The following is a 13,451-nucleotide window of genomic DNA, read 5'->3' as shown; positions in this document are numbered from 1 at the left end:
CTTAACAAACTAATTTTTCTTTAAACAATAAACGTACCACATTCTTAGCAGCAGCAGGTTATACAGTTTATCTTCAGTATTGTTTCTAGGCACTGCTATGAGAAAAGGTTGACCAAATAGTAAAGAACCACTATGGCTGTAGCTAGTGTGCCTGCACTTTTCCCTTAAACAAACAGGAATTATTACTTGTTCCGTATCTTCTGTTCTATTGATAGCAATTTCAAATCTAGAAGAAAAACAAGTAACAGAAACACAAAGAACAGTAGTCATGGAAAAGGCTACAAAGGGGAAAAATAAAAAAATAATATCCTCTTCCAGTTTCATCTTTATCTGATGTCTAAGTTTTAATCTTTTGCAAATAATGAAACAAACTGCAAAGAGACATGAAGCACGTTATCTGCACTTACACATAAATGTCATCACGTTCCATAATACTACTTAGATTTTCATCCATGCCAAATATCCTGTGGAACCTGTGATTGTATATATCAGTAACAATCATCTGAAAAGAAAACAGAGTATACATTGTTAAATAAGGTGAACACACATTAAAATGTTCATTTTTGTGCTTTTATATAAGAGATCACTCTTACCTTATCTGCAGCAACACCAGACAAAGCTGACAATGCTGTGCAAAGATCCGATATATTTCCAATTTTGGGAACAACTATCTTGTACTAAAAAGTAAAATATAATTTTAATTTCTTAAGAGGACAACTATACATGAGGAAAAACCCAAACAACACGTGTTCAGCATATTTCACATATTTTTTTCATATTTTTGAACTTAAGGTGCCAGGTATATAAATCAACTAACACAAATTCCAAAAGCTGCTTAAAACATAGTAATCTGCACAACTTTACTCTACAAATACACACAGACACATACACTGAATACTCCACTTATTGCTTTATACAATGCTTGTTTTAATGTTATTTTACTTTCTCCATAAGAAGACTAACAGCACTTAGATTTCTATTTCAACAGCACCTACTTATTTAAGCATTTAAACAGTACACATGCTATTGGAAAGATTATTAAATTTGGAATACAACACAAGTTGTTCATGAAGTATTATTGGGAAAAAAAGCAATGCCAGACAACAGATTCTCATCTTGCATGCAGAGAGAGAATGTGATGATTAAAGTCAAAGAAAGCCTCTCTGTAGCTTCCCTCAGTGCAGTGCATCTGCAGTTTGTAATAAAACTCCACACAGAACTCTTATCTGCTATTTGCATAATAAAGACAGGATTAATTAGAAATAAGGTATTATAACTTTGTAATTAACTGCCAAGTATAGCATGCTATGTCCTTAAGTTTTATGGTTACTTACACTCACAAAAACTCTACTGAACTTGTACTCTTCCCAAACTATGAATTCCAGCATAACCATCTCACATCAAGAGTCATCTTCAATTACTCCAGTAGTTTTCAACTACTTTGTGCTCCCTGTGCAACTACACTGTGTCCCCTGTTTTCACAATTAAATTTCTACCAGGCTCATCTCCCATTAGTTAACACATGTCCCTTCACCTTTGACTTCCCCAATTCATACTGCCTTTCAAAACACTCTTTTCTCCCACTTTCCTCCTCATGGTATTCTGATTTCAGGTGTAAGAGCCTTTCTGGATGTCTGCACAACTGCCTGTGTGGCATTTATTTAAACTATCCTCACTTACCCTATAAGGTACAGTTAGAACCATTTAATCATGACTTGGTTATGATAACCTTACGCACACTTTTTCATGACATTCTAATGTCTGTAGTATCACCCTTCCAAAAAACAGCAAAAGAGATACTCTTCACAAGAAAAATCTCATCTGAAATTTTTTCTTTTCACTATTAGGTGAGAATACAGAAGAATTCAGGACTACCTAATATATTTAGTTATGGGGGCTTTTGCACCACTTATTACAGATATTTGCCTTTTGTGATTAAGAAACCAAGAAATTAAGGCTGGATTAAGTGTATTAATTTTTTTATAACCATAAAAATGCATTATAGCAGCACTCAAAAAATTGTCAGCATACATTTTAAAGATTAGGAAGCCTTATTAACATAACCATAAAGAAATTACCAATTCTTTCTTGAAACTGGCATATATATAAGGTATGTACATTTTTCCTCAGGTATGTATATTCTTCCCTACTTTCTTAAGTGGGACTTCAGAATACACACTAGAAAACTAAACCTTGATGGATTTGTTTATAAACATGCACTGTGTAAAGGAACCTGGGTTCCTTGTTAATGCCACATTAATCCCGCTGTTTGTACACAAGCTAAGCCACTTACCTGCATAGGCTTTGCAAGTGGATCCGTTCTAACTAAATAAACTTCCAAAGTGCGTTCTTTTTTCATAGGTAATGGAAGTGTCAAGTAACAAAAGGGATCAAAGGTTACAGATATCTTAGCACATTCAGGACAAACTAGGGTAGATTTAAAAAGGCCATGAAATATATCTACAATGATGGAATCATTTCTCTTTAAATGGTTTTCCCAGGCTTCTTCAGCAACCACCTGTAAATAAAGCATGATTGGGGTTATGACAAAGTAGTAGGAAATGAATAGTGAGAATTATTAGTAAGAGTTCTTGACAGAACATTTTCACTAACCACCTAAACACAGACATCTCACTCCAAAGGACCCGTAAGGAATGTTACTACTATCAGGATCACAGGTTAAAAGATGTGTGCTTTTCCTAGGATACAGACTCTGTCAGTGGTAGTACATAGTCTGAGAGTGACTTCCAAGTAGCTTGGGGGAAAGACAAAAACAGATAAACCTAAAAATTCCACCTGAATTAACTCTTACTCATAACAAAAGAGTTTCCCTAAAGTAAGAGTACTGGAGAGAGACAGAATGCTGCATACTGAAGATATGAGAATAAAAGGACAACAGAATGGGAATAGTTTTTCCAACTGAACTCAGCATTGAACAAGAAGGTCTTAGTGAAATCTTAAAAAAGGCCTTAGCATCCTCCCATTCCCCCTCATTATCTTAAAAATAAACAGAAATTTACACAGGTTCTCAAACAATCTCAATTTTAAGGTCTTGCCCTATTTTCTGAAATGTCTTCCAGAAAAAGCCCCACATTTTAGGTTTCCCAGCCTTCCAGTGCATAATCATGTAGAAGTATCTTACACCATACAGCTTTGACCAAAATGAAGATGATCAGCTCCAAAACCCCTACCTTGTCTGGTCTCCCATCTGCATCCTTTAACTGAATGTAAGGCTTTTTCCTAATTCTATTCAAATCCTCATGCAAACCATCCAAGAGAAAAGCCAGTAGCTCTTGACAATCTTGTTGCTGATAACCAGAAAACTGTGGTGCAAATCGTCCCACTTGTGTCTAAAATAAAATAAATACAAATATTTCTGGAACCTTAATTATTAGAAAGAGTAGATACTTATGAGATGCTACAGCAGCACACTGAAAAGGTAAAACTTATAAAAGGTAAGCTTTTCAATGGAGACCGGAAGTCAAAACTAATCCTCAAAGACCAAAGCACAAAGACAGGTGACATTGAAATATACATCCAAGTGTTTTAACAGTTCAGTGAATTGACTGCACACTGATAATACTACTTCGTATTTCTTTAAGTTTTGTGTACTTAAAAGTACAAAACCTAAACTGAAAATGTACATTCAATATAATTCTCCTACCTTAAATGCTCTTGGGGTAACATAGCTGTATTTTCCTGACCACATTTGCTTGATAAGCTCGGCGTAAGATTTTGCTATTTCACCTCGCATTCCTAAAGGATTGTCAAAATTCAGCTCTTCTTGGTATTTATCATTGAGGAAGTACTCTGTAAGAGGAGGTGTGTTGCTCAGACACTGTAAATAAAAACACAGACCTTTTAAAACCATGATTTGAAACAGTTGTAAACAAAGAATATTTAAATTTTGTTAAAGCAGCTATGAACTGTAATGTCTAGTGCCTGCAAGGAAGAGAGACAAAACCCTAAACAATCTTTTCCAGAAACAAATAATGGTTTCAAACCAAGAACGGCTGCAGCTGTCATTACAAGTTATGCACAGATAACATTTGTCAAGAACATTACCTCAACATTTATAAAACAGAGTAGTCCAACCAACTGCATGACAATATAATTTGTACCAAGATTCAAAACAAACAAAAGAAGGTGTTCCTTGAGACATGAATGATAGCTTTAGGAAACTTGTTGCTGAAAGTTGTAATAGATACATGAAGTGGAGAGGGCATATGTACTTGGAAGAGAGAACCAGCAGGGCTTATTAATTCAAATTCTACCATATTCAGAGCAACATCTGAAAAAAAATTTTTATTTTGGCAGGGAAGGTGAGGATGCCTGCCCTTTTCCTTCTCCTTGTTAACATCGACTTACAGATGCTGTTGGAGAAAGCAATCTATGCTAGAGGGACTGGACTTTGAATCACAATGCTGAAGCCCTTCTGATGCTCTTTTTAATTTTGTGATGCTGTTTAGAGCTGAAATTAGTCCAAGAAAAGCAAGGACCTTGTTTTAGATTGAAATAGTCACTTATCCCCTGTACCAGTTTGTCTTTTCTCCCAGCACCTGGAGACAGCTGGATGTAATCACTGAAGTATGATTTACAATTTCACTTTAAATTTTTGTGTGCTACTCTTCACACTCCTTTAAACACAAACATTTCTGTCACTCAGGAATGATCCTCATGCCATGCCTTAGCACATATTATTAAAAGAGTTTATTCACTACATATTGTAAGCTTTTCTGCATTCCTTCCTTTATTAAAAGATTTGAAGAAAGGTCAAGTATTTCACCAATCTCATCTGCCTCTCTGCAAACAAGGGCAACAGCTCCACTTACGCTGCATGAGGGAAAGAATTAGACTGGAAGAATTGCAACGTTACTGAGCAGGGCAAAAAAACCTTGTTCCTATGTCTGCCTATCATACCTGTGCAACATTACAAAGCAAAACCAGTCACATGATGTAGAGAGCTTAGCTTCATGCCTAAATCAAACTCCTTCCTTTCTCTTCCTCCTTACCTAGAGCTTTCAGGATCTGTCAACGCTGCAAAAAAATTTTCTGGTATTACATACCCTTTTAGACGCTCAAGATTAAACAAATCTCATTTTTCTCTTGCTATAAGGCAAAGCGCTTTTACTTCCAGTACTGGTGATCCCTACTCCCCCTACCTCACTTTCTGTGTTGTCTTCTGGGCTTCTGTTGTCTATTTTTGGGCTGGTTTAGGAGATGAAATCAGTACAGCTGTTTAGCTTAGTGTGAGAAATGTCCAACACAAAGAACTAAATAATGCAAAAATAGTATATTTTTCTACAGGTCTTTCTATGTTAGTCAAGCACAACACAATATGCTGACAATGCAGATTTCACAAAAAAATTAATCCATTTCTAATTCTCACCCAATAAACTGTTTTTGTCACTTTCTCAGAATACTAATTAATATTTGTATGTGTAAGACAGGAAGATTACTACAGATAACTTCCCTTTTTCCTTTAATGATTTCCACATTGCAACGTAAGATAACACTAATGGTAGTACTGGAATGCACAAATGTCTATCTCAACACAGCAATTTTTGAGGACAGAGCTGACATATTTTTCTAAAATATCAGGTACTAGAATTTTTAAATGAGTAGCTGCTAACAGAGCTAATGAAGTTGCCACATACCCATTGATCTTTTCAACATAATTGACACAAAGCTAAGTGAATACAAACTAAACATGTTTGTTTAGTTAAACTCTTCAAAAAGGCTGACAATGGAGGATTACTTAAGACCATGATTGAAGTCATAGGAAAAAAAGCATCTAGAAGCCCATTTGAAATGAAACCTACACTCTTATTTCCTCATGTGATATGCTGTAGATTATCAAGGAAGCCTTATGGAAAGCATCTACTAGAACCACAACAATCTACTAGCAGTAAAGTGATCAGATTTATGTGTCTTGTTCAACCTAGTGATTTGGAGCTTTTTGTTTGTTTCAAAACACAAAAGACAATAAGTAAACTAAAAGTATACCAACCTTACAAAGAATAATAGCAACCAAAAAAGCCAAACAAATGCAGTAAAATGACAGAAAACTGTCAACTGAACAGGTAACAGAATAGCATTTCATTTCAGGTACTGCAATCACTACAAGTTTTCTTTAACCAACAAAATTTGTATAAAGTTCCCTGAACCCAAACTGGTCATTTAGCGAAAAGATCATAGAAGTATGGAACAAAGGTAGAAACTCCCAAGACACAAACCACAGGAGAGAGGATTAGTCTTCAGAATGACAAAGGTTAACACTGAAATTGTACTTCCATGTTACATATTAGTAACTTGGAAAAAAGTTACTAAGATGCACAGGAAAATCAAAAAGAAAATTATTATTTTTAGTGTAATGTATACATGCACAGACATACACACATATCTATATCTATATCTATATCTATATCTATATAGATATCTCAATGCTGTAGTCTCACTGGAATACTGTATACAAACTAGACTATGATAATGTTAGCAAGTCTACCTGTCCTATGAAACCTTCATAGAGGAGGAAATATAATAATAAAAGTAGTCATACTCTTCTAAATACATGTAATTTAAGTATGGAATAATTCTGATACAAGAGTTTGCACGGACCTAACTGATAAAAAGGAAAAATAAGAATTATGAATGACACCCACCAAGGCAGTCAGTGGCCCAGAAGCACTTGCCCTGTGAGTAAAAGCTTAAGTGTCAAGGCTTGTTCAGGCTGCAGATGAGACTGTTCCAGGGAGGCCCAAGAGTGGCCTTCTAGTACCTATAAGGAAGTTAAGGAGAAGATGGAACCAGGCTCTTCACAATGGCACATATTAGGAGAAGAAGCAGCAGTGGGAATCAGTTGAAACATAAGAGGTTAAGACTATAAGGAAAAAAGTTTTCACTGTAAGAACAGTCAAGCAGTGAAACTAAGGGGCTCTACCTTCTTGGAAGGTTTTCAAGATCCAACTGCATAAAGCCCTGGGCAACCTGTTCTGACCTCAGAGACAACTTTTCTTTGAGCAGGAGGCTGCACCAGAAACCTCCAGAAGTTCCATCAATCATCCTATAATCCCTAAGGGAACAAGGAAACATTTCTTCATATCCCATATGGAATATTACACAAAAATAATGGTAAAAATAAAGAAAACATCACAATCATGCCAGTGAACTGGTGAAATGAGAAGGAGACATTAGGATCATGAATTGTGATTCTGAAAACTGAATATTCCTCTAAGTGTCCTGGTTTTTCAGCTTCAGGCGCTATTTACTAAGAATTTTATGCAAGGGACATTGAAATGTCATATTTCAGCTTTCTAATAAAAGACCAAGAGCCGCTGGATTGAAAGGAAGATCCAAGTCATAGGAGCGAAAGTGATTTACTTTACACACATATATTCTGTTTTTGTCTGTTTGCCATCAGACATGGCAAAAAGCACTCAGTGAATACACTCCTTAACCCAAACTCCACATGCTTATGGCAAGTGAAGCAGAGCAATAAAAACTTAATAATTTCAGGTATTGGTGAAATATGCCATCTTTTGTCTAGATAAACTCACAGTCATAAGTAACTGTAGAGGGAATATTACTCAGCTTTCTGAAGAAAGAAAACTTCTGTAATACCCACTGCAATGCCTGTTCTGAAGTCAGGTGTATATAATCACACTGATGGAAAAAACCCATAAAAATAAAAATGATGGAAAAAACGAATGTTTTTAATGAAAACACTTTCTCCTATTTTTTAATCACAAAATGAAAAATTTGAAATTCTCAGGTTTTCACTGTAAAAGAAAAAAACCAAAACATTTCCACAGAGCTCTAATCTCTAGTATCCCACCAAAATAGGAAAGTAATACTTGGAAAACATCCACAGGTGGCAGCACAGCAATGCTTAACAAGACTCAGTTTTCTAATTTATTTTCAGCTTAGAATATAGCTATGTATGTAAGTGAATAAACACCTGCTTGCCAAATACTTTTTTTTAAAATATGGGTTCAAGCCTTCATAATAATATCTGTGTCATGAAATCCACAATCTCCCTTTTGTCTTTCCTGTTTTATTTCACACTCAGATCTTCAAAAGCAGACATTTAGGCCTAATTAATAAAAATCTAGCCTTAGGTGTTTGCACTGATATAAAATATATACATGGCATAATCCCCTCAAAAGAATCCAGAAAAACTATACAAAAGTTCCAACACAACCAAAATAAGAAGTAATATTAAATTATTGCTTTTTAAAAAAAATTAAGCAACAATGACAAGAGAACAGCACTTGGGAGATATACAGTGGTATTTTAACCTTCCTGGCCTTACTCTTACTCAGCTTGCAGCTGCGTCCTCTGTGGTCCCACAGAGGATCTTACTCATCCCTTCATCATCTGTCCTCCAGCTGTCCTGAGCTTTTTAACACTGAAAACCCCTACTTGAATGGGCTAAGGTCTCTTTACAATAATCACTTAGAAGGCTAAAGGGGCAAGCCTAACCTTACCTACAGAACAAAGAACTACTAAAGAACTTGCAACAAAATATAAGACAGTGCCAGGATTTTCACATTTCTACCTAGTGTGTTTACAGGGCAAGAACCCTCAGGCAGGTTTGTCAGACTCAGGAGATGAAGCTGTGTGAAGGAATTGTCCCTTTTCTTCAAGGAAAGCTGATAAAAGTTCTGATGCAAACCATTTTCACCGTATATAACACAAGACCAAAGATAAGCTGTGTGAGAGATGCAGTGGTTTCTGAAGCAGAAATGGCTCTTATGTGAACACTGAGGGGCCTCAATGCTCCTTGGAAAGCACAGAGATCTGAGAAAAGTAGCAATCGCTGGAAACGGATAAACAGAACTCTCTTCTGTTGAAGAAAGCTACACTGATCACACCCAGCGTCAACTACATGGAAAGGATCAAAGCAGAGCTTTCGGTACCTTAATGGAATTGAAACTATTTCAGAGTCCAATACACTACAGTAAACTATTTTGTTAAAACAGATTTATCCTGATAAACAACTCTCTGTTAGCACAATTGTGAAGGAACACACCCTAGAAGATAAGTAAGGTAAAGTAGGTGACCAAAGCAGATCAGAGTCACAGAATAGTTCAGGTTGGAAGGCATCTCTGCAGATTCGCTAGTCCAACCCACTTGTTCAAAGACAGCTCACCTAGAACAGGTTACTTGGGACTTTGTTCAGTTAGGTTTTAAGCATCTTCGAGGATGGAGGCTTCACAGTTTCCCTGAAAAATCTATTCTGCTGTTAGATAAACCCCATTTCAAAACAAATTTTCCTACATTTAAGAATTGCATGTGCTTTGGTTTGTCACCATTCCCTCTCCTCCTTTCAGCAGGCACCACTGGGAAGAGTTTGGCTCAGTTTTCTCTACTTTTCTCCACCACGTGCTTCCAAAAAATGGTAAAATCACTCTGGAGCTTTCTCTTCCACAGGCTGAATGGCACCAGCTCTCTGCCTCTCCACATAGGTCAGATGCTGCAATCCTTGATCACCTGTGTGGTCTCTCACTGGACTTGCTCCAGTATCTGCCTATCTCTCTGGGGAGCCCAGAAATGAACTCAGAACTCTGGGGGCATCTCTCCAGTGCTGAGTGGAAGGAAAGAATCACCTCTTTTAGCCAACTGGCAATACTCCTCCTTAGTGCAGCCCAGGATGCTGTAGTCTGCCTTGGCCACAGAAACATACTGCTGGCTTGTATTCAGCTTTTTGTCCGGCAGGATCCCGGGTCCTTCTCTGCCAAGCTGCCTTCCCTCCAGTCGCTGACCCCCTAATCCCAGTGTGTCCTGGTTCATGGGGTTGTTCCTCCCCAGGCGCAGGGCTTTGCATTTCCTTTGATTGAACTTTGTGAGGTTCTAGTCTGCTGGTGTCCCTCTGAATGGCAGCACAGCCATCTGGTATAGCAGTTCCTCATTGCAGATTTGTGTGATCTCTAATTTTGTTGTTTTGTACTCTGCTCCATCATCCAGGTTAACATGTAGAGCACCCAATATTCCCAAGCAGAATTCCCTAGTTTGCCATCCACGTACTATCTGAGCCCATCTTTTCATTGCTTCCAAGATTAAGACAGATCAAAATATGTTCAGAGTGCTTTGGCCATAGGCATTACAACCAGAATAATCCAATGCCATTTCGATAAAAGTAGGAGGTGAAATTAATAGCAAAATCAGCACAGTGAAATGCATGCTTTCTGTGTAACTGAAAAGGATGCAAGTGGTGGCAAGAGGAAGAAGAATACAGCCTGTGAGATCTCAGTGTGTTAAGAACACATCATACTTTCAGTAAAAAGCACTTCCATGGATTTCTTGGATAACATTAAACTCTGAACAGTACTTTCTTTGAGAGATACAGTAGGTGAAACGGAAAGATACTAAACATTTCCTGGCTAAGAAAGCTGCCAAATAATGCATCTGAAAAAACACACCTTCAAGGACATATTAAAGGTACCACGCCAAACTAAAAGCTGCACTGCTCAATAAACACCTCATTTTTTTACCCAAAGCACTGTGTTGGTAATCAGCAAACCTATACTTATTAAATTACACTACAGTTTCTCAGAACTTATTTGAACACTTAATTCTCTAGATGTAACTGAAAAGCAATGAAGTCAAAGCTGATGTAATTTCTAATGCAGACCTTGGAATTAAATCCTTTTAACACAATGGGATAATGATGTGACCTATTGCAAGTTTGTTATTACACTGTATGACTCCTAAAGGCAACAAACCATGCTTAAAATTCTGACCTAAAAGGTTACTTTTCAATTACATATATGTAAATTCATGTATACCACTTTATTAAAGGTTTGCATAAGTAATTAAAATTATCCTTGCTTTTAATCAGTATAACTTGATGAACAATGTAACATAAAAAAAATTCACTACATAGCAAGAATATTCCTTGAATTCAACTTTTAAAAGATAATTATGGTTAATGCACTAAAAAAAAATACATTCTTCTTTTCCCTTTTAAAAAAGCATAATGGTGCAATTCAGTAACCAAGAAAGCTTAGGTGTAGCATTTTTATTTAGAATGGACACTGCAAAACGTGTGTGCTCTCCCCTTTCAGTTTAGCCATCTTTCGTGTAGCATGCTGAAAAATATACTTAATTACTTCCTGCACTGTTCAACCTCTCTTCAAGTGTCCTCATGAAAACATTTTTAGAAACAAAAGTAAGTTTAATTTTATGGATCCTCTGTATCACTTAGTATGGAATACACATGGAACAACCCTATATACATTACTAACAGGTGGAGGCTGACTGGCTATAAAGCAGCTTTGCATTACGTGACCCAGTGGTCCTGTTCTGTGAAAATGTGATCCAGCTGTTCACCCCCATAGGAAAGGTATCCAGCTGCAAACTAGGCTGTATTACCAACTGTAGTCAGAGGCAAAGCAGAGCAAGTCTTCCTTTTTATTTGGAACTCGTGAGACTGCTGCAGGAGCACTGTCCTGTTTAAGGCCCTCCCGTGTAAGAAAGAGCAGAGTAGGGACACCAATGAGGTCAAGGGGCTGGAGAACAATATACAAGGAAAGGCAGAGCGGTATGCATTTGTTTGACCTGAAGAAGACAAGACTAATGGGAGAGCTTGTGAGTCTCTGCAGCTACCTAACAGCAGGCTACAGAAAAGTCAGGCCAAATTATTCACTGATTCTCAACACAAAGAAGGGATAGAAAAATCTACACACACCATGAAACTCTGGAACACTTCTTTTGAACAATTTTCAACAAATTCATAAAGTTAGCTTACAAATGTACCTGAAATTCCTTTTTCGCCCAAACAGGCCAAAGAAGGAATACAACATTTGGGTTGTGGGTTTTTTTTAAATTTTATGCAAAAAAAATCACAAACATAAGCCAGGAACCCTTGTAATGACAAAGGAGGATAACAACTCTGTAGCATGCTTTGTTAAGATCTAATATTTTTATACTCAGCAGTAAAATATGTAAACAAGGACTTAAATACACATTATGGTGTTTTGACAGACTGCTCCAAGGACAAAAATCAAGTTCCAGAAATAAACAAAACCAAATGAAACTACTCGTTCTGATCATTAATTATTCTACAACTGCAGATTCCATTTAAAATTAAAACATTAAGGCTTCTTAATCTTGGTATACTAATAGTAGATATAATAGTATTTCTCTTGAATTGATAGCAAAGAAAGAAGCTATCACATTCCTGTAAAATATCTCATCCATGAAACAGCAGCTATTCAGAGAGGAAAGGTCAAAGGAAAATATTTTTCAAGGTTTCTGCATGTTAACCTGTGCACTAAAAGTACATAATGAGTCAGAAATAAAGGCCCAGCAATCTATCGGTCATCTACTTTTTGACACTTTTTGGTACTATAACCAGTACTCAAGTGCATTTCAAAAGGAAAAGGTAGTTTTTGTGACACATGTGCACGACAATTATTACAAAAACCAAAGAATCCCCCTTAAGAGTTCACTCATGTAGAAGATTGGTCAAACATCTTTCTGACATTGATAATTATGAAGGCAGTTACGTAAATCAACTTTTAAAGTATACCAATTAAGATGTATTATTTCCTCACTTTTAATCCTATTCTGCTATTTATCAGATCTCTTGAAACATGACAAAATAAAACAAGATATTATTTCCAAGTAATGACACTAGCTGATTTTATTTTAAGGTACATACCTGAATTGCTGAATTCATGAAACATGTATTCCCCAAGTTACTCAGGCCACACAGGCCTGGCTGCTCATTGTGTCTTCCTGGCTCTGAATAATCATAATTCTTATAAGCAGTATATGATGGGAGACAATAGTTTGAATTTTTCACACTGTAAGAAAACAAGACATCTTTCAAAATGTAAACATGTAGTCTATAGTACTTTAAAAATACATAAGTACTTTATAAACTTAAATGATTAAAAATGTTTAACTTCTGCGAGCAAGTAAAGATTTAAAACAGTTAATTTTTGTAATAACATTAATTTCAATTTAAAAGTCCCCTGTGCAAACAATCAAAATCAAAATTACTGCAGTAACTGCAATTATTACATCCCTACCCCTTTTTTATAGGAGCAGCTTCACAGCTTACTCTATTCTTCATTGCTCCATCGTATTTAATACACTCAGACTTTAGACACCACCAGCAGCAATCAATCATTTACGTTCCTTTTGCATCCTGCTACTGCAAGAGTGAGGTCGGTGGGAATGGGAATGCAGAGTTACAGGTGAAAGCTGAGATTTCCAAGGCCACTGTGGCATAGCTGCTTCACTGCATCAGACAGTCTATTTATAGCTTCCCTGCTAGGACAGCACAATCCAGCATGCAAATGCAGAAAAGCCTTGAGAGGTAAAGGAATGCGCAAAATGCCTTGTAACAACTTCATTATAAATCTATGATGCATCTGTTTGTTGGAGAAACTGGAGAAGACTGAAATTGGTAAAATGATAATATTTATAACAATTTGTTTCCA

General features: G+C 36.5%; 1 protein-coding gene across 2 annotated transcripts in view; it reads right to left on the bottom strand.

The window, feature by feature from the left end:
* Positions 1-13,451, bottom strand: part of USP15 (ubiquitin specific peptidase 15) — a 58,490-nt gene that overhangs the window by 7,447 nt on the left and 37,592 nt on the right. For both annotated transcript variants that reach the window (XM_085044093.1, XM_085044103.1), the window contains 7 exons: positions 12,665-12,809; positions 3,665-3,838; positions 3,192-3,350; positions 2,294-2,518; positions 594-677; positions 408-502; positions 38-226 (listed from right to left, as the gene is read on the bottom strand). In XM_085044093.1, coding sequence (XP_084900219.1) covers positions 38-226; positions 408-502; positions 594-677; positions 2,294-2,518; positions 3,192-3,350; positions 3,665-3,838; positions 12,665-12,809 — 1,071 coding nt within the window. The remainder of the gene's footprint in view (positions 1-37; positions 227-407; positions 503-593; positions 678-2,293; positions 2,519-3,191; positions 3,351-3,664; positions 3,839-12,664; positions 12,810-13,451) is intronic.

The sequence above is a fragment of the Lichenostomus cassidix genome, chromosome 1Aa (genome assembly GCF_008360975.1).
Source record: "Lichenostomus cassidix isolate B80296 chromosome 1Aa, HeHo_3.0, whole genome shotgun sequence".
NCBI classification, from domain to species: domain Eukaryota; kingdom Metazoa; phylum Chordata; class Aves; order Passeriformes; family Meliphagidae; genus Lichenostomus; species Lichenostomus cassidix.
This window is presented reverse-complemented; position numbering and strand designations above follow the sequence as displayed.